Source organism: Caenorhabditis briggsae, assembly GCF_000004555.2.
Source record: "Caenorhabditis briggsae complete genome, chrIV, whole genome shotgun sequence".
Taxonomy (NCBI): domain Eukaryota; kingdom Metazoa; phylum Nematoda; class Chromadorea; order Rhabditida; family Rhabditidae; genus Caenorhabditis; species Caenorhabditis briggsae.
In genome coordinates, this window is record NC_013487.2 from 14,803,678 (window position 1) to 14,823,653 (window position 19,976).

At 32.8% G+C, this 19,976-nt stretch overlaps 3 protein-coding genes across 3 annotated transcripts; all 3 read right to left on the reverse strand.

Annotated features, from left to right (window-relative positions):
* Window positions 1–1,921: 1,921 nt before the first annotated feature.
* On the reverse strand, window positions 1,922–2,101 carry CBG26818 (the record flags this gene model as incomplete). The annotated part of the gene is made up of 1 exon (XM_045236219.1): window positions 1,922–2,101. One exon carries the CDS (start codon window positions 2,099–2,101, stop codon window positions 1,922–1,924), a length of 180 nt encoding a protein of 59 aa, XP_045099727.1.
* Window positions 2,102–2,688: 587 nt separating this feature from the next.
* On the reverse strand, window positions 2,689–5,052 carry CBG26819 (the record flags this gene model as incomplete). The annotated part of the gene is made up of 2 exons (XM_045236220.1): window positions 2,689–3,211; window positions 5,048–5,052. The coding sequence occupies 2 exons, from the start codon at window positions 5,050–5,052 to the stop codon at window positions 2,689–2,691; spliced, it is 528 nt and encodes a 175-aa protein (XP_045099728.1).
* A 71-nt stretch (window positions 5,053–5,123) lies between these two features.
* Window positions 5,124–17,821, reverse strand: CBG26820 (the record flags this gene model as incomplete). The annotated part of the gene is made up of 8 exons (XM_045236221.1): window positions 5,124–5,222; window positions 5,274–5,292; window positions 6,443–6,775; window positions 11,686–12,123; window positions 13,280–13,663; window positions 15,284–15,690; window positions 17,288–17,462; window positions 17,778–17,821. The coding sequence occupies 8 exons, from the start codon at window positions 17,819–17,821 to the stop codon at window positions 5,124–5,126; spliced, it is 1,899 nt and encodes a 632-aa protein (XP_045099729.1).
* Between the last annotated feature and the right edge of the window lie 2,155 nt (window positions 17,822–19,976).

Here is a 19,976-nt window from a genome sequence, read left to right on the forward strand (position 1 = left end):
GTCACTGTCTCAGGCAGTGGACCACAAAAACTAATATTAGCTCAATTTAAGCTGAGTAACAACCTTCCTTATATATGAAACGGTAGAGGCGTCTGTTGGTCCCCCTGTCAGTCTGTGGACTATAGAAAAAATTGACAAATAAATATAGATATTCGTGACCCTTTGAGAAGAAAGAAGGAGCGAAGCGATCAACGAGTAAAAAACTTGGTCAAAATGCGCCGGAGGCGCACCAACTTGCCCCGCCCCTTTGTCATAAAAAGCCGAAAATTCCCTATATTCCTTTTCGAAATTAAAAAAATATTGCTGTTTCAAAAAAAATTCTTGAGACAGCATATTTCGAATTTTCCGATTCTTCGTCTACTATGATTAGACTCAAATAGAAAATAAATCACTGATTTTCTGAAAACAAATGTTTTTTCATTGCTTTGTTAGGGAAAAAAAAACGTTTTGATTCAAATATTTGTTTCTGATATTTTTCTCCTCAAAAAGTAATCAATTTTCAAGACATATCTGGAAACATAGACTCCGACAAAAAATTTAACTGCTTCGAATTTTTTGAATTAGCAAAAGTTTGGAAATTTCAATACTTCGTTAGTGATGTTAACACATATCATTTAAAAATAATTCATTGGCATTCTGAAAAATTGAATTTCAGGTTATTTTAGAACAAAACAATTTTTAAAATGCCCTAAAATCCGTTTCTAACTGAAATTTGGAAATTGTTGTTTCAAATTTGGTTTTAATACAAAAATTGAAAAACAAGCAAACTTGAAATTTTAGGTCTTTCAGGACAAAAAACCAAAAAATGTCCTTAAAATTGGTTTGAGATGAAAGTTTGAAAAATGCTGTTTCAAAATTTTTTCGAAATAACATGCTTTGAATTTTCTGATAATTTTAATACTACAAGTCTACTCAAATAAATCACTGATTTTTTGAAAAAAAAAGTTTTTTCATTGATTTTTTAGAGAAAATAATTTTTGATTCAAAAGGTTTTTTTCTGATATTTTTTACAAAAAAAAATAGTAAATTTTCAATATATTCCGATAAAAATTTTTCTGTTATTTTTTTTTAAATTTTATTGAGACAGTGTGAAAATTGGAATTAAAAAAAATTACTCTCAAAAATTAAAATTAGTTATTTTCGAAAAAAATATTTTTCATAATAATTAGCCTACTCTTGAAACAAACGCTCAACATTTTCAGTAAAATTGACTACAGATGCTCAAACAAAAAACTCTTTGGAATTCTGAAACAATTCTTCGGTTGAATTTCCAAAAAAAAAAACCAAATTGGTTACAATTTTTGAAAACGGTGAAAAATCAAAAAGTTTCAATGGTTTTAAGAATTTTTAATTTATTGAAAAACAGTTACTAGCCTTGATTCTTCAGATATTATGAAATCAACCAAATTTCGAAACAGTAAAAAATTTTCAAAAATTCCGAAATTCAGAAATTTAAAATAGCTTTTTTTAGTTTTTAAAGGTGGGGGGACAGGAGATTTTACGGGGGATTTTTGGGGCCAGAGTATGCATTCTACCGTAACGGTGTACAACGCTTAATGTCACTCTGCGTACAGCTGTCGCCCTCGCCTTTATATATGCAATCGGGCAGCGGCTTTCTCTTTGCACGCGTAGCTCAGTCGGTAGCGGCGCCGCACCTTCAACACTCGCCTCGACAAGTTCAACTCCTCGAGGAGCATATTTAAACGAAATTTCTACAACATTATTTTTCTCATGTCCCCCCACCTTTAAACTGATTTTTCAAAAATATCTCAAATTATTCCTGTTTCAAAAAAATATTTTTTTTTGACTGGAATTTCCAAAAATTTGCTAGTATTCTTATAGTCAGAAAAACAGTTTAATTTTTTAGAATGAAAAAAAATCAATATTTTTCAAATTTTCAAATTTTCAAAAAAAATAAAACTCACTCAACAGTCATCCATTGTTCCATTCGATCTCTGACAAATTTCACATATCCCTCAACTTTGTCTTTCTCCTGTTGCAGTACTTTTGTCATCAAATCGATTACCGTATCCTTGGGTTGATGGTACTCTGATAATTTATTCAAATCCTCCACCTCCTCTGGACTCGTCATTTTTTGCATTATGCTCATCCTGAAAAAAAGGGATTTAACTTAATTAGAGGGTAATTTGTAGGCTAATTAAAAAGAGTGATTAGACAATTATCGAAAAATTCCAAAAAAAAAATCAAAACTATGAAAAAAGGCTCTAATTTAATTGGGGGTAGTAGTTAGAAGGGCAATTAAAGAAAATTAATTAGAAGTACTTGAGATAATTAGGGGTAATTAGAAAGGTAATTAACAAGACAAAAAAGGAAAGATATAGAAAAAAGGATCCAAACTGTGGAACCTTTCAAAATATTCAAAAATTGTAAAATTCAAAAAAATCGAAAACGACATTTTTTATTTTTTTTTTAAATTCAACAGACAGCAATAAAAAAAACAATATTTCAAAAAATTAAAATAAAATGAGCAATTTAAGAAAAATGGGAAAAAATGCATTTTGGGGATAAATTGGCAAAAAACAAAAAATGATGTTAAAATTTTCCAAAATTTCAGAACAAAATTTTTTTTTCTGGAATTTCTTTAAAATCCTGAAAAAAAGAACTGAAAATGACAAAATCACAAGACGACACAAAAAATCAAAGAAAAATTTCAAAAATCTGAAATTTCTACTTGTACTGATTAACGGAGTTAGGCCCCGCCTTCTTTTCTTCCTTGGCTCCGCCCCCTTCGCTCCGCCCATTTCTCAGCTGATGTCTTGAGATGCCCAATCCACGCCGTAAGTATCCAGTTTCCAAATTCGAGAGTTGCCGGTCCTTTTTCAGGTATTCCTGATGTTTTTCCTCTAATTTCGCCTCCAAATCCGAGATTCTCGCCTCCAGACTCTCAATTTTCTGGTCCTTTCTCGTTAGATCCAGCTTTCCAGTTTCCGCAAACTTCTTGCACATTTCGAATGTCTCGTAGACTGTCTCACTGACACGTTGCTCGAGCTCTTTGGCCTTTTCTGGGTCGTTTTTCGTTTTTTCCAGGACTTGATTCGTGAAGAAGGCTCGCATTTCGTCGGTGGTGAATTTTGGCACGGGGGATGGTGGGGATGGTGGTGCTGGTGAGAGTCCTGGAGCATTGGTTGAGACTACAAGAGCAGCATCTGAAGCTTCGATGGCAGCCTGAGTCGATAGCGGGAGAGTTTTTCTGAAAAAAAAGTTTTCGATGGTTTTTTTTTCGATATTTTTTTTTTGACTTTTTAGTATATGGACCACAGCAAAAGGGGCGGAGCCTATTTTTTTTCTCCGCGGGAGTGTTTAGGCTTTTTTATCGGCTGTATCTATGGCTAGAAGAAAAAAAAATCGTAATGAAAATATGTCTGTTTATGTAATCGACTACGAAGAATTTGAATATGTAACTGTTTTTACTGAAAACTGAACATGAGAAAAGAAAAAGACGGGAAACAAAAGTTGACGACAGAAAAGGGAGTTTGTTCCACTCTCATTTTTAATATTTTCGAGTAACTGATAAAATGTTCTAATCGAAAACTATAGTGAAATTATCTGAAAAGTTGTAGCGCAGAATTGTGAATTTCAGCCAAACTGGCTGTAATTATGGTGAAAAAATTTCCAGCGAAAACCTTGAAAAAATAATTTTTAATTGGTAATAACACTCCTGAACATTACATGTACAAATTTTGAACATAATTGGATCATCAGAAAGCAATTTATTTTCAGTCGCAAGATGACATGCTCAGTGAATTTTTCGGTTTTTCGCAAATTTAGCATGAAAAGAGATTTGTTCCATTTTTGTCTTTTATATATTCAGATTCTACAAAAAAATTCACATAAAATGATATCTGTGGCATATTCCAGTGAGTTAGCGCAGGAAAATGCGAAGCAGTTTTGTCTTAAAGGTGGGGGGACATGAAAAAAATAATGTTCTCGAAATTCCGTTCAAAGATGCCCCTCGACGAGTTGAACTTGTGAAGGCGATGATTGAGGGTGCGGCGCCGCTACCGACTGAGCCACGCGGGCAAAGAGAAAGCGCACGCCCGATTGCATACATAAAGGCGAGGACGACAGCTGTACGCAGAGTGACATTAAGCGTTGTACACCGTTACGGTAGAATGCATACTCTGGCCCCAAAAAAACTACGAAAAATCTCCTGTCCCCCCACCTTTAAAATTTCCCGAAATTCGTCGAAAAAATATTTTTCCTAGGAGCGCGCGAGTGGCGGTGTTATAAGAAAAGAAATGCGCCGACAGCTCATGTGCGCCTTTGGTGTAATGGTTAAGCTGGGTGTGTGCTGATCGGGAACATGTGGGTTCGAGTTCCATTTTGGATTTTTTTTTTGGAATTTTTTTCGATTTCTATGAGATATTCTGAATGATAGCAGAACCTTTGCGATGCATTGATGGTCATTTCTTCCCTAGATTGTCTTTTTTCAGCCTTTCTCTCAGGAATTCCTCAATTTTCTATTTTTTTTTCCGATTTCGAACTTTTTTCTGGCGAAAATCCGTAAAATTAGGTTAGGTATCACAATTAAAATATTCAAAACCCCTTTTTCCACACTTTTCGAAACGATTTTCTCTGTCTTTAGCCGTCTGAAATTGAAAATTCCGTAGAAAATGGCTCGAGAAATAATTCGCAATTTTTTCGCGCCGCAGCCTTGCGTCGGCGACGCCCCGCCCACTCGCGGAGAAAACGGAGGATAATGAAGAGAACAAAATAAGCTGTAACTCGGGAATGAGCGAATATTTTTGGACAAAAATTTGAAAATATGCTAATTAGGAAGAGGAGATCATATTACAATGAAAAGATCCCATGAAAAAACAGTTTGAAAAAAATGTTGTGGTCCCTAGTTATGCACCATTCAAAAGCCCTTGAAATTCTCTACAACTCTATGTGAAAATCAAAAAAAAATAGGTCCAGTTTGAAGTGAGTTATGCGCCTTTAAACTTTGCGAGGCGAAAGAGTAGGAGGGCACAGAGAAACGAGGGGTGCTGTCAGAACTTCAAATTTAAAATTCTTCTTGTTGTACATCATTCAAAAGCCCTTGATATTTCCTACAAATGTATGCAAAAATTCAAAAAAATGTAGGAAATTTCAAAACGCTTTCAAGTCATGCAAGATGCAAACGAAATCTCTGAAAAGTGGGGTTTCAAGATTTTGTTTAAAGGTGGGGGGACAGGAGATTTTTCGTAGTTTTTTTGTAGCTAGAGTATGCATTCTACCGTCGCAATGTACAACGCTTAATGTCACTCTGCGTACAGCTGTCGCCCTCGCCTTTATGTATGCAATCGGGCAGCGGCTTTCTCTTTGCCCGCGTGGCTCAGTCGGTAGCGGCGCCGCACCCTCAATCCTCGTCCTCACAAGTTCAACTCCTCGAGGGGCATCATTAAACGGAATTTCGAGAACATTTTTTTTTTCATGTCCCCCCACCTTTAAAATGTAAGATGCAAGTACACATTTTAAAATTCAAAACATAAGGCTGATATTATTTGACTTTCAGTCTGAAACCCTGAACTTTTACATTTTCAGCATAAAAACTACTAGTAAACGAAACATTAGAGTTAACAAGTATATCAAAATTTTCACTGTTTCAAAAATTTTTTTTGAAATAGTTAAAGTTTTGAAATTTTTCAATGCTTTCGAATTAATTTCCATTCAAAACTCATTGATTCAAAGTTGCCGCTTTTTGAGCATTGAATCTAGCTCGAAATGATTCAAATCCGTCCAGTCTAACCCAGGATATACGCTTTTGTTTGGCTAGAGTGCCAGACGACCAGACACCTCTCGTTTCTCTGCGCCCTCTCGCTCTCTCGTCTTGCAATCTTCAAAAGCGCACAACTCGCTTCAATCTTAACCAATTTTATTGATATTTATGAAGTTTTGTAAGAAATTTTATGAACTTTCAAATGGTGTAAAACACTAACAAAAAATCAAAAATAAAAATTTCAGAATTTTTCGTTCAGAATTCATTTAAACCTTGAAGAATTGAAATTTCCATTTTTCGTGCTTCAATTCTAGCCCAAGATTTTTCAAATCCGTCCAGTCTAACCCAGGATACACGCTTTTGTTTGGCTAGAGTGTCACACGACGAGACATCTCTCGTTTCACTGCGCCCTCTTGCTCTCTCGCCTTGCAAACTTTGAAGGCACATAACTCGCTTCAAACTCAACCAATTTCATTAATTTTTACATAGGTTCGTAGAGAATTTTAAAGGCTTGTGAATAATGGGAAACAGTGATCCGAAATACTCTTTCTGTTTGGCTAGAGTGCCAGACGACGAGACACCTCTCGTTTCTCTGCGCCCTCTTGCTCTCTCGCCTTGCAAACTTCGGAGGCACATAACTTCAAACATGGCCAATTTTTTTGATTTTTGCAATCATTTGTAAGAAATTTCAATGACTTTTCTGCCATATAAATCATGAACCTCAATTCCTCCTTATTCTTGAACCACGCCGCCATTTTCTTCTCCATCTCCTTTTCCTTCTCTCTGTCTCCTTTTGCCTCATCCATCTCCTTCAACAATTGATCTACTTCTTGTTGATATCTTGCTTTTTGAACATTTTCCTCAATTTCCCAACGTCTTTTCATTTCTAGCAACTGCTTCTCCTTCTCCTTGATATTCTGATTGATCAACATCATTTTCTGTTGCCATTGCTGGAATTCTTCGGGTGTCGCTGGGAAGTTTCCACCGATGTACGAGTCGCGAGTACGACGATTGTTGTCTCGAACGGTTTCAGCCGCGGTTTTCGGCGAGGTGCTGGAAATTTGGATTTGTTTTTTGGGAGAGTTGAATTTAGCAGATTTCAAGCTTCAAAATGAGTTTAAACATGCCTGCAAGATATGTTTTTTGGATTATTTGAAGAAAACTCATTGAAAAAATCAAAATTCGGAGGAAAAAAAGGAATTTCCTTGAAACAGAAATTTTTCGATTTTTAAATTTTTCGGGGGGGATTGGGCAATTAGTGATAACTAGTCGGAAGTCCTTTTTTTGATGAACAATTTTGATCAAAAATTTTAAAACAACAAATTTTAATTGTTTTAATTGACAAAGATTTTCACAAAAAATGAACATATCAACAATATACTAAAAAAAATCGAGCAATTTTCACTGTTTCAAAATTTTTTGAAACAGTAATTTTTCAAAATATCCTCGATTTTATTCGGATAATCGAACACTATTTTTTATTTTTGTCATTTTTTTAAAATCGAAATTCCGAAGAAAAGATGAAAGTTTATCAGCAAAAATGATACATTTCCACTGTTACAAAATTTTTTGAAACAGCGATTTCTCAAAAAAATTAATGTTGCGTCTTCGATGTTAATTTCCTATTTTCTCCATAAACTTTTGAAATTATCGAAATTCTAGACCAATTTCATTAATTAGTCTGAAACTCAAAGATTTTCAGAAAAACCGATATATCCGCCTATGCATAAAAAATTCGGAAGTTTTCACTGTTTCAAAACTGTTCAAAACAACAGTTTTTAAAAGTTTCTAGGATTAACAAAAAAAGTATACACTCAACAAAAAAAAACGAAAAATTTCATTGTTTCAAAAATTTTTTGAAACTGTGATTTTTCAATTTTACCACAATGCTTTTAGAATTTTGAAACTGGAAAATTTTGATATTCTCTTGTTAAATTTCTCTCTTCTTTTTTTAATTTAAATGAAATGTCAATTCTTGAAATACGTTAGAAAATTTTGAAATTATCAATTTTTTAATGCAATTTCATAAATTGGTCACAATTCCAAAAAAAAAAAAACTTCTCACCAAATGTTTTTTTCCCAAAATCCTTGAAAAAGGGGAAATTAATAAAACTGCAAAGTTTTCACTGTCTCAATAAAATTATTGAAATGTTCTGTAATGGTTGATGGATGCTCAAATGCGGTATCAATTATTAATTTTGTTGAGTTAAAGGTGGGGGGAGATGAAAAAAATAATGTTCTCGAAATTCCGTTCAAAGATGCCTCTCGAGAAGTTGAACTTGTGAGGGCGATGATTGAGGGTGCGGCGCCGCTACCGACTGAGCCACGCGGGCAAAGAGAAAGCGCACGCCCGATTGCATACATAAAGGCGAGGACGACAGCTGTACGCAGAGTGACATTAAGCGTTGTACACCGTTACGGTAGAATGCATATTCTAGCTACAAAAAAACTACGAAAAATCTCCTGTCCCCCCACCTTTAAGCAAAAAAAAAATTGAAACAGAAACTTTTTTTTCTCATTCGCATTTCAAATGAAAAACTGATTCCCGCCTTGTTTGGACTCAATTTAAAGCTAATTTAAAGCTGATTCTGAATTTTTTGATTTTATAATTTTAAAAGACGCCGATTTCCGAATTACATTCAGAAATTATAAAACATTTTGGTGTAATTTCGTTATAATAAGTTTTTTTTTGATTCAACAAAAAATTCGAAATTTTTCAATGTTTTAAAGAATTTTTGAAACATCAAATTTTTAAAAATTTTATGGTACTCCGTCAATTTTCTCGTGATGTCTTGTGCTCACTTTTCTTCTCAAAAACTTGGTCACAATCCAAAAAAAAAAACTTCTGAAGCTCGATTTTTCTAAAATCCTAGAAAATTGTAATCGGATAAGAAGCATTGAATGTTCACTGTTTCAAAATTTTTCGAATTTTTTCGAAAGCGCAATTTTTCCAATATTTTTCGTCCTCTTTGTTTATGATTTATTTTGTTTTGAACAACTTCAATTAACTATTAGAAATTTTGAAACCAAAAAATTGGTGATAATTATTTGATTCGATCAAACATCCCAAAGAAATTTATAGCGAACATACAGAACAACCATCAAAAAAATTGGAAATTTTGACTGTTTCAAAAATGTTTTTCCATAAAAAAAATCGAACTTCCACAGAATATCGACTTCAAAATTTCAACAAAAATTGGAGGATTCCACTGTTTTTAAAAATCTTTGAAACTGAAAAAAATTGATTTTTTATGTTACTTGAATTGAAAGAACCATATATCAAAATACATTACGAAATTCAGAAATTATCAAAATTTTTAGTGCGATTTCATAAATTATACCAAAATTCGAACATTTTTGAGAATAAATTGCGAAATCCGAACTGTGGACCATTGCTAACATTGTCATTTTTCAAATTTCTTCAAAAAAAAATTGAACCATTCAATGAAATTGTTTCAGAATTTACAGAAAAAAATATTTTTTTTCATTTCGATGCGATTAGCAATAATTTGAATTTTTGCAATGTTTCAAAAATTTTTTGAAATCGGAATCATTTTATTGTTTTGTTAATTTATTTCAAATGAGGCCATTTGTCGAAATATAGTATAAAATTTTGGAGTTATTTAATTTTTTAGTGCGATCATTAATTAGACAAAAATCCAAAGATTTCTTGAAAAAATTGTCAAATTATGCACCAAAAAATTCGGAATTTTCTTTTTTCAAAAATTTTTTTGAAACAGCAATTTTTCAAAAATTCAATGGTACTTTGTCTATGTATATCAATAGTCAATTTTCGGATTTCTTTAAAATTTCGTGAATTAATCGCATTTTTCAATGAAATTATTCCAAAAAATTCTCAATTTTCGTAATGGATCACACCTACCAAATCAAAATTTTTTGAAATTTTTTGAAACAGTAACTTTTTCAATTTTTTTGGTCCTTCTTAAGTATTTATGATTTATTTTCGCACCGAACAACATTCAATCAACATTGAAAAATTTTGAAACCAAGTTTCGAAAAAATTCCAATAATTATTTTATTTAATCAAAACCCCCAAATAAACTTATAGTGTACCAATAGCACAATCATCGAAAAATTTGGAATTTTTCACTGTTTCAAAAATCTTTGAAACAGCAATATTTCAAAGATTCAATGATACGTCCTATTATTATGCCAATGTTGTCGATTTTCGGATTTCTTTTAGAAAGCGTGGATTTATTTAACTTATCGATGAAATTGTTTCAAAATTTCCAAAAAAAAAAACATTTTTTAAATCTTTTTTTTTCAGAATTTTTTTTGGGAAAAAACCGAATTCCAAGGAACCTTAACGTTGTAAAGCTTTCAACGAAAATTGCCCCTCCACTGTTTCGAGATTTTTTGAAACGGTCATTTTTCAAAAATTCAATAGTACTTTTCCAATTTTTATATTGTCAATTTCTACATATCTTAAGAAAATTACAAATTATTCAAAAAAAAAATGTTCTAGAAATTCTCAATTTCATTAATTAGTCTCACATAGGGTTTCCATGCGGCTAGCGATATACCCGCCCGTACCCGTACCCGCTTGCTACCCGGAACTTTTTGTGTTTGCAGACAATGCGCGCAACTTGACGACAATTCGCGGGCATTTTTCGGTTTCTTTCCGAAACAAATTCGTCCATTTTTANTGGNTGATGAATTTTCATACNTGAATTATTTTTATTTTTTTTTTANCAATAAGNGACAAAAATTGTCAAACCAATCATATTTTCTGGTTTTTTGGTTTGCGATACTAGGCTGAAACTAGGTGTCTAGGCTTTCCATAACGGGCGGGTAGCAAGCGGGCGGGTAGCAGCTACCCGTTCGCTACCCGCCCGTCATGGAAAGCCTAGTCACCTAGTTTCAGCCTAGTTTCGCAAACCAAAAAACCAGAAAATTTTCCTGTTTCAAAAAATTTTTGAAACAGCAAGTTTTCAAATTTCACATAATGTTGAAAAGATACTATTAAAGGTGGGGGGACAGGAGATTTTTCGTAGTTTTTTGTAGCTAGAGTATGCATTCTACCGTAACGGTGTACAACGCTTAATGTCACTCTGCGTACAGCTGTCGTCCTCGCCTTTATGTATGCAATCGGGCGCGCGCTTTCTCTTTGCCCGCGTGGCTCAGTCGGTAGCGGCGCCGCACCCTCAATCATCGCCCTCACAAGTTCAACTCCTCGAGGGGCATCTTTGAATGGAATTTCGAGAAAATTATTTTTTTTCATGTCCCCCCACCTTTAAGCTACATTGTCATTAATTTTGTGATTTCGAAGCGAACAATTTTTTAAAAAATCAAATTCAAAATTCAAATTTTCAAATTTTTCCATTTTTCCCGATTCCTTTGAATTTTCACTGTTCTTTTTTTTCAACAAACACTTTGAAATTTAACAAAAACTTTGAATTTCCACAGTTTTCAAGATTTTTTGAAACAGCATTTTTTCAAAAGTTTAATGGTAATCTGCCTATTTCACTATTGGTTTAATTTTCGAAATTCTTCATGAAATTGTAAAATAATCTAACTTCTGAATTGAATTGTTCCATAAATTCTCAATTTTATTAATCAGACTATTCCGATTCAACAAAAAAAAACCAAATAATTTTCCAGTTTCAAAAATTTTTTGAAACAGTAATTTTTCCGAAATTCAATGTTATGGCGCATGTTATTATTCCAATGATGTCAATTTCCTATTTTCTTCATGAAATTGTAGAATTATTCAATTTTTCATGAAACATGTTAAATTCTCCATTTTTTAATCCGTCTGAATTCCCAACAGAGCAAGAATTCGGAAAATTACACTGTTTCAAAAAATGTTTGAAACAGTAATTTTTTGAATTTTCCATAATATTTTCCGTGCCTTCTAACCGACTCCCGCTTTGTTTATACTCATTTTGAAGCTAATTTTCTGCTGATTTTGAATTTTTAACTTTCAGAATCTTAAAACTAACCCCTCTCCATTGCCTTCCACTTCTTCCCCCGTCTTTTTCCCCAAACTAAAATCAATTCCAATCTCATCAGCTTCTTTCAACGCATCATTATAATAATAACTCATTCGACTTTTGGTATTCTGCATGGCGGTGAAAAACGCATTCAAATCCTTGATATTCTGTTGCTCATCCTCATCATCCACAATTACAGTAATCCCCTTGACAAACGATTGAGACTCTTCTAGCGTCTTGGATTTCATGATTTGCTTATGGAGATCGTTCCAGGTATCCGCGGATTTCGTTTTCTGCTCAATTGCCTTGTATTCGTGTTGAATATTGATTCTAGTTTGCATCAGAAGCTTCTCGAAAGCCGTTTCAACGACGCCAGCTGAGAAGCTGAGCTTGTGGAAGAGACGAGCCGCGAGACTTTGAGTGCACATGCCTGTGGCACTGACGAAGCTGAAAATAAGTGTTTGGAAAATTGGGAAAAAAGTTTTTTATATTATCAGCAACATTTTATCATTTTATCAGTTGACTAATTTCTGATATCTTTCACAGGAACCGAGATAATATGGCTCAAAGTTGAAAGTCTAGTCTTAATGGGTAGCTAAGCTTTGAACCAATTTGAATCTAGGTTCCTGTGAAGCATATCAAAAAGTGGTTAACTAACACAATATTTCTGATATATTGATACAATTTTTATCAGTTGACAATTTTTTGGTATCTCTCACAGGGATCAAGATAAGTAGGGTCGAAGTTAATTTGAGAAAAAAAATCAATTTGTTTAAAAAATTCATTATCTCTCGGTACTGTTAACATTTTGGAACATCGTTTTCAGAAGTTAATTTTAGAATTGAAATAGTGAATTTTTTTCTCAAAAATTGAAAAATAAAAAAAGCGAGAGTCCTCTCGGACTGTTTCCAGAAATTTTGAAACATCTATCTTTGAATTTAAGGTTACTTTATTTTAAGCCAATCTATCTCGGCTCCTGTAAAAGATATCAAAATATGGTCAACTGATAAAATATTTATGATAATATGACAAAAATTTTACCAGTTGACTACTATTTGATATCTCTTATAGCAACCGGGATAAATTCGATTGAAACTCTATGTCGCGATTTCACAAAATTCCATTTCCCTTCCGAAAAAAATTGCTGTTTCTAAATTTTTCTTTCTTTCTATGATTCTTTGTTAGATGCTAACAATGTTAGATGTAGAATTTACGTTGCTAGATGCTAATTCAATTCACAGCGCATTTATCTCGGTACCTGTAAAAGATGACAAAATGTAGTCAACTGATAAAATGCAGGTGATATTATGATGAAAATTTTTTTAGTTGACTACTTTTTGATATTTCTTATAGTAACCAGGATAAATTGAGTTCAAGCTCAGCTTCTCGCAGACCTACACGATCGCAAATTCGACTTTTAAATTGGAGACAGTTTATTTCATTTCCTGTGAAAGATATCAAAAAGTTGTCAACTAACAGAATGTTCATCATAATATTAGTAATATTTTATCAGTTGAAAATGTTTTGATATCTTTTACAGTAACCAAGATAAATTGTATCAAAGTTGACACCCAAAATATTCAACAAATCAAAAATAGCTAACCTCGGCAGCTTCGAAGTTTCCCACAGCTTCTGTTTTGTCTCCTCTTCCAGTCCCTCTCCAAACGTTTCCATACTCAAATTCTCCAATTCCGTCTTCATCTCCTCGACAACCTTCTTCACATCCAAATTTTTCTCCTGAACATATTCCATTCTCTCCTTGTACTCTGCCTCCACCTCGTGCACTTTTTTCGTCTTCTCTTTTCCTTTTTTGCCCTCCAAGAGGTGCAATTTCAGAGCACGAATTGTTTCAGCGGCTTTCCGACGTTCTTCATTTGCCAAATCTTCTCCAGAGATGTATCTTTCGACGAGGACAGCGTAAGAGGCTTGTTGTTCACCGAAGAGATGCGTCAGTTGACGGTTGAGTTTTCCGACGGAGGGATCGACACTGGAAATGTGAAAATTTGCTTTAATATGAATTAAAAATCAAGTTTCTAGCTCAATTTTGAGCCGAGTTACAGCGATTTGTAGTTTGGAGGAGTGAGAGACACAGAGAAACGAGAGGGCTCTCGTTTCTCTGCGTCTCTCATCTCTAAATATACCAGAAGCGGCAATAGGTTGTGAATTGAAATTCTCATAATTTTGAACTTTGTTTTTTAAAAATTTTGAAACAGCAATTTTTTTTCTCAAAACCTCAAAAAATTACTGTCTCAATTCATTTGCATCAAGCTGAGAGTTTTCAAAATTTCAATTTTTCCTAACTTCAAAGTTTTTTTTTTCTGTTTCAATTCAAACTCAAAAAGGGAAAATTAATCTCCGTTTAATAATGAGGTAACTTTCAATGAACAGTAATCCAAAATAATTAGTTTCTCTACATCTCTTGCATAAGCTTCAGTCTTTTTCAAACTAGGAAAATCCAAGGATTTCCTTTGAAATGCACTAGAAATGACTTTGAACGTTTTGAAAAGATGCAGACAACGAGAGCACTCTCGTTGTCTGCGTCTCTCACTGGAAACTTCAAAGAGCCATATTTTAGCTCAAAATCAACCTAGAACCTTCATTTTTTAACCATATTCATGAAAATTTATTGTTTATTTCGTTTTGATGATTTTGAATTCACAAACCTTATTTTCTTCTTTTTGAAACAGTGAAAGAAAACAAATTCGGAGACAAAACATGTAAAATTTACTGTTTCAAGAATTCAATTGAATTTCAGTGATTTGAGTGTTCATTTTGTTCTATTTGGATATTTTGGATGTTGAAAGAAATTGGATTTTCAAGAAAATTTTGCTTTAAAATTGTATGCTTTTGAAATACGGGTTTGAAGACAAGAAAAAAAAATTAGAAATTGCTGTTTCAAAATTAGAATTTTCTGGAATTTTAGAATTTTAGAATTTTAGAATTTTCTGGAATTTCAGAATTTTCTGGAATTTTAGAATTTTCTAGAACTTTAGAATTTTCTGGAATTTTAGAATTTTCTGGAATTTTAGAATTTTCTGGAATTTTAGAATTTTAGAATTTTAGAATTTTAGAGTTTTCTGGAATTTTCTGGAATTTTAGAATTTTAGAGTTTTCTGGAATTTTAGAATTTTAGAATTTTAGAATTTTAGAATTTTAGAATTTCAGAATTCATCAATTATCAGCAATGAGTGGAAAAATGAAGAAATTTGTTTTTTTTTTCAAATTTTCAAATTTTCTTCCGGAAACTTACTTTTAGAAATTGTTTAAAATCCTAGGATGATTTTTTTTCAGAATTTTCAGTATTTTGAATGTTTTTTTTAAATTAAAACATAAAATTTTTATCTATTAAATTGCTGTTTCAAAAATTTCCAAAAAATCATTGAATCGAAGTTTGTACAATTTTTCCATTATAGTAAAAGGAAACAATAAAGAAAAGTGGTTTTTTTTTTTGAATTTCTGAAATTCGCGAGATTCAAAAAAAATTTCATCGAGAAAAACTAAATTTGCTGTTTCAAAAAAAAATTATTATTCAAACTTTTTGAAAAAATTCAATACGGCTAAAGTTCTTGCAATAGCTCAGCTTAGACCAAAAAAGTCAGAAACTCACGATTTCTCTAATTCTCTCCATTCCTTCTCATATTTCGCAATTTTCTCCTTCATCTCCAGAATATCCTTATTCATTTTTTCCTCATCCTTCTTCTCTTCATCTTCTTCTTCATAATCATCGTCTTCGCCCTTTTCAGAATCCGTCTCCAACTCATCAATTCCAATCAGCCTCTTCTTCAACTTCTTCTTCTCCGCCTTCCACTGATCCTCAATCTCATAGTGTCTATCTTTCATCGTCTGGAAGCCGAGAACTGATTCCGAATGAAGTTCCTTCTCTTTTTTCGTGAAACTTTCAGTTTCCTCTTTCAGCCGATTAATTTCAGCTTCATGCTCTCTGTAGACTTGAATAGTGGCGGCTAGCTGACCCTCATTCATCAGTCTGGCGTCCATCAGTTGGGTTGTAATGCACTGAAAAAATTTGAAACAGTTATTTTTTGAAACAGTGAAAAATATTTTCACTGTTTCAAAAAGTGTTTTTCATATTCCGAATTCTTGAAAAAAAAGTGATATAGCGCTTATTTGAATAGAAAAATACCATTACAGTGTGGTCTGCAAACTTTAACAATACTTATCTCGGTCCCTGTATGAGATATCAAAAAATAGTCAACTGATAAAATGTTAGTGATATTATGATAAACGTTTTATCAGCTGACAATTTTTTTATATCTCTTACAGTAACCAAGATAAATTGGCTAGGTTCTTCCCTATTGAAAATAGTATGTGAGCAATAAAAATTACAACAAAAACAATTTTTTTTTTTTTTGAAACAGTGAAAAATATTTGTATTTTCCTAAACAACGAACTGGTATAATTTTACCGTTTCAAAAAAATTTTCTTACACTTTGAATTTATAAAGAAAGTGATGTGACGAAAGCATCTTGGTTACTGTAAGAGATATCAAAAACTATCAACTGATAAAATAATGGTGATATTATGATAAACATTTAATCTGTTGACAATTTTTTAATATCTCCTACAGTAACCAAGATAAATAGGGTCAAAGACGTAGTTCGAGTTTGCAACAGGAAATCTTGTAAAACTGTTCCCCATTTTGCGGTCAATTATCTTGGTTTATGTTAGAGCTATCAGAAATTTGTCGAATGATGAAATTTTGGTAATAAAATGCTGAAAATTTTATCAGTTGACTACTTTTTGATATTTTTAACAGTAGCCGAGATAAACAAAGTCGTGGATCGAATTTGCAAGACTTGTATCGGCACCTTTTAATTCGACCCTCCTTATCTCGTTTACTGTCAGAGATATCAAAAAATAGTCAATTAATAAAATATTTCTGATAATATGATAAACATTTCATTAGTTGACAACTTGTTGATGTCTCTTACAGTAACCTAGATAACTAGGGTCAAAGTCGTGGGTCGAGTTTGCAAGCGCGTAGCTGCACCTTTAACCTCACTGTTCTCGGTTACTGTACAAGAAATCCAAAACGTGTCAATTGATAAAATGTTGCTGATGTTATGATAAACATTTTACTAGTTGACAACTGTTTGATATCTCTTACAGTAACAGAGATAAATTGGGTCAAAGTCGTGGATGAAATTTGCAACAAAGTTGTCTAGCGAGTATGGCATTCTTCCCTTTGAGCTCAGTTATCTTGGTAACCGGGAGAGATATCAAAAAGTGATCAACTGATAAAATCTTGCCGATATTATGATAAACATTTTCTTAGTTGACAACTTAATGATACCTCTTACAGTAACGGAGATAAAAAGGGACAAAGTCAAAAAGTTTGCGATCGTGTAGCTAGCTCACTCTCGAAATATTTTTTTTCTTGATTTTAATATTCGAATTGTAAAAAACTTTAAATACTTTAATTGAGTAAAACAAAATTTGTTAACTAATCAGTTAGAAACAGGGAAAATTACAAATTTTTGATTTGAAACAGTAAATTTTTGTACATTCACATTTAAAAAAAACCGAATTTTTTACAATTCTTTGAAACTACCAAACTACTTGAAATTTGGATTTTCAAAAAAAAAAAACTCACCCGCATTTTCTCCACAAACTCCTCTCTCATCCTAATCCCATCCTGTAGAGCTTCCGTACATCTCTCCCGAACTTCTAGGGAATGAACAATATGAGATTCTAGAACGTCTCCCATCACATCGAGTTCTTCAATTAGATGTTTGATCAATTTACTGGCGACGTGATTGGTTGGAGCTCTGAAATAGACAAAAATTGGTATTGGGGAGCAAAAAATGGGTCATTTTTGAACTTTTTCAGTGGAAAATGGTCAACATGGGAAACTTTCTTATTGTTAATGAAACAGCAATTTTTTCTGAACAAAATTCTCTAAAAACCAAGTTTCTAGCTTCATTTCGAGCTGAGTTACAGCCATTTGAAGTTTCCTGTGAGAGACGCAGAGGCACAAGAGTGCTCTCGCTTCTCTGCGTCTCTGAAAAACTTCAAACATCTCGGCTCGAAATGAAACTAGAAAAAATTAAAATTCAAACAATCAAATCTAAAACGCTCCGAACATGAATTTCAGGCTCAAAATTTGCTTGTCAAGTTCTCGAATCATTAGTGTATGAAAAATACTTCACATTACCTATAAAAGTTTTGGGGCTAGAGACGCAGTGTGTCTCGTTTCTCTGCATCTCTGTAGCCCAAAACTTCAAAAAGATAAAAATTGGCTCGAGATGATTTTTTCATGTTCCATGAATTTTTGAAACAGTAATTTTTCATCTACTTTTAGTCTCGTATATAGTTTCTCGAAAAAAGGGTACATTGAAACTAGCAGTTTTTTCGGAATTACGGAAAAGAAAAAGCAGATTCTTGAGCTATTTCTTGTGCTTCTTCAAAAATCCATCAAATTATCATTTTCCAAATTTCAAATCAATATTCCCCAATAAAACCAACAAGAAATTAACTTTTTAAGCACAATTTTAAACTGAATCATGGCGCTTTTTGGAAATTTCGAAAAATTTGTGTCCAGAAAAGTCGAATATCTCTTGAAACAGAAAAACATGTTGAATTATAGTTTTAAAAATTTACCAATTTTACCTACAAAACACGTTAAGCATTAAGATTCTACGACCATTCTGAGCCGCATTGTGGTTCTTTGAAGTTTTGGGTTAGAGACGCAGTGTGTCTCGTTTCTCTACATCTTTCAAATGACTTCAAACACATTTTTCGGGTTTTTCTTTTCAAATTCGTTTAATCATTTTTTTTCCTTGAATTTTCTAGAAAACATAGTAATATGAACAATTTTCAAGGGAACGGACGAGAAATCAACCTTCTGGGACAATTTTAAGCCGAGTCACGGGCATTTGAAGTGTTAAACTAGAGACGCAGACAACGAGAGCGCTCTCGTTTCTCTGCGTTTCCTACCTTGAAGACTTCTAAAGGCTATAACTCGGCTAAAAAATAAAGCTAGATTTCAGTGCAATTTTTTCAAAAATAATTCCTGTTTCAAAACTGAAATGCTAGTTTTTTTATTTCTCACTGTTTTGTTGATTTTGTGCCATACCCAAAATTTTCAAATCATTTTTGTGAAAAAAATATTCAAATGTCCTTTTAAACTATCTCTGCGTCTCTCAATGGAATCTCTATCTTGTTATGTCTGCATCAAATTATGAATTGAACAAATTTTTAATGTTTCCAAAAAATTTGGAGACAGTAAAATGTTTTGTTGAGTATCAGTTTCAATGGTTTCCTTGTTTGTTTTTAAAAAAACATGAACATCAAATCTGTCCGTTCGTTTTCAAAACTTGGGATCAAAAGATATGGTCTATTCAAAAAAATCGCATGAATGAACGAGTAGAAAAACGTGTAGAGAGTCTCCAAACCTGTAGAGGCGCTGTAGACGCAGACATTTTTACTCGTTCACCCGCGCGATTATTTTGAATAGACAATAAGCATTTTTTTTTTTGATATTCTAAAATATGAACATTCTCCTACAAAATGAACCTAAAAAAATCAAGTTTTTAGCTTCGTTTTGTGCCGAGTTGTGGTCATTTGAAGATTTAGGCTAGAGACGCAGACAACGAGAATGTTTTCGTTTTTGCCTCTCAAATACAACCTAGTTGCTAGTATATTGTTACTATTATATATGGTAAATAGTTATGTTTTTATTTTTAAAAATATTTCAATTTTTCCTAATCGGATTTCACTTAAGTTAGAAATTATTAGAAATTGTACAACTTTGTCGTGTTTTTTAAGAATTAACAGTAATTTTTGTCTACATTTATTCACGCCTCTGTGTGCAGTTGCTTGGAAAATAGAGTAATAAAAACGAGCGGTTTTTTCGGAATCTCGGAAAAGAAAAATCCAATTCTTGAGCTATTTTTTGATCTACTTCAAAAAGCCATCAACTTCATATTTTCTTCAAAACTTGAATCAAACGTCCAATGAAACCAAGTAGAAATTAACGTTCTACCACAAATTAGAGCTGAAATATGATGCTTTTCAGAATATTCAAGAATAAATGCATCAATTTTATCTAAAATAAACGCGTTGAACATCAAGGTTTTACGACTATTCTGAGCCGAGTTACAGCTATTTAAAGTTTGCAGGCTAGAGACGCAGAGAAACGAGACACACTGCGTCTCTGACCTAAAAACTTAAAATGGCTATAACTCTGCTGAAAATCGTCGTAGAAACTTGCTTTCTTTTGTGTTCACTTGGAAATGTTATCATCTATTTTTGGTTTTCAGGTCGATGTGCGCAGAAAAAAG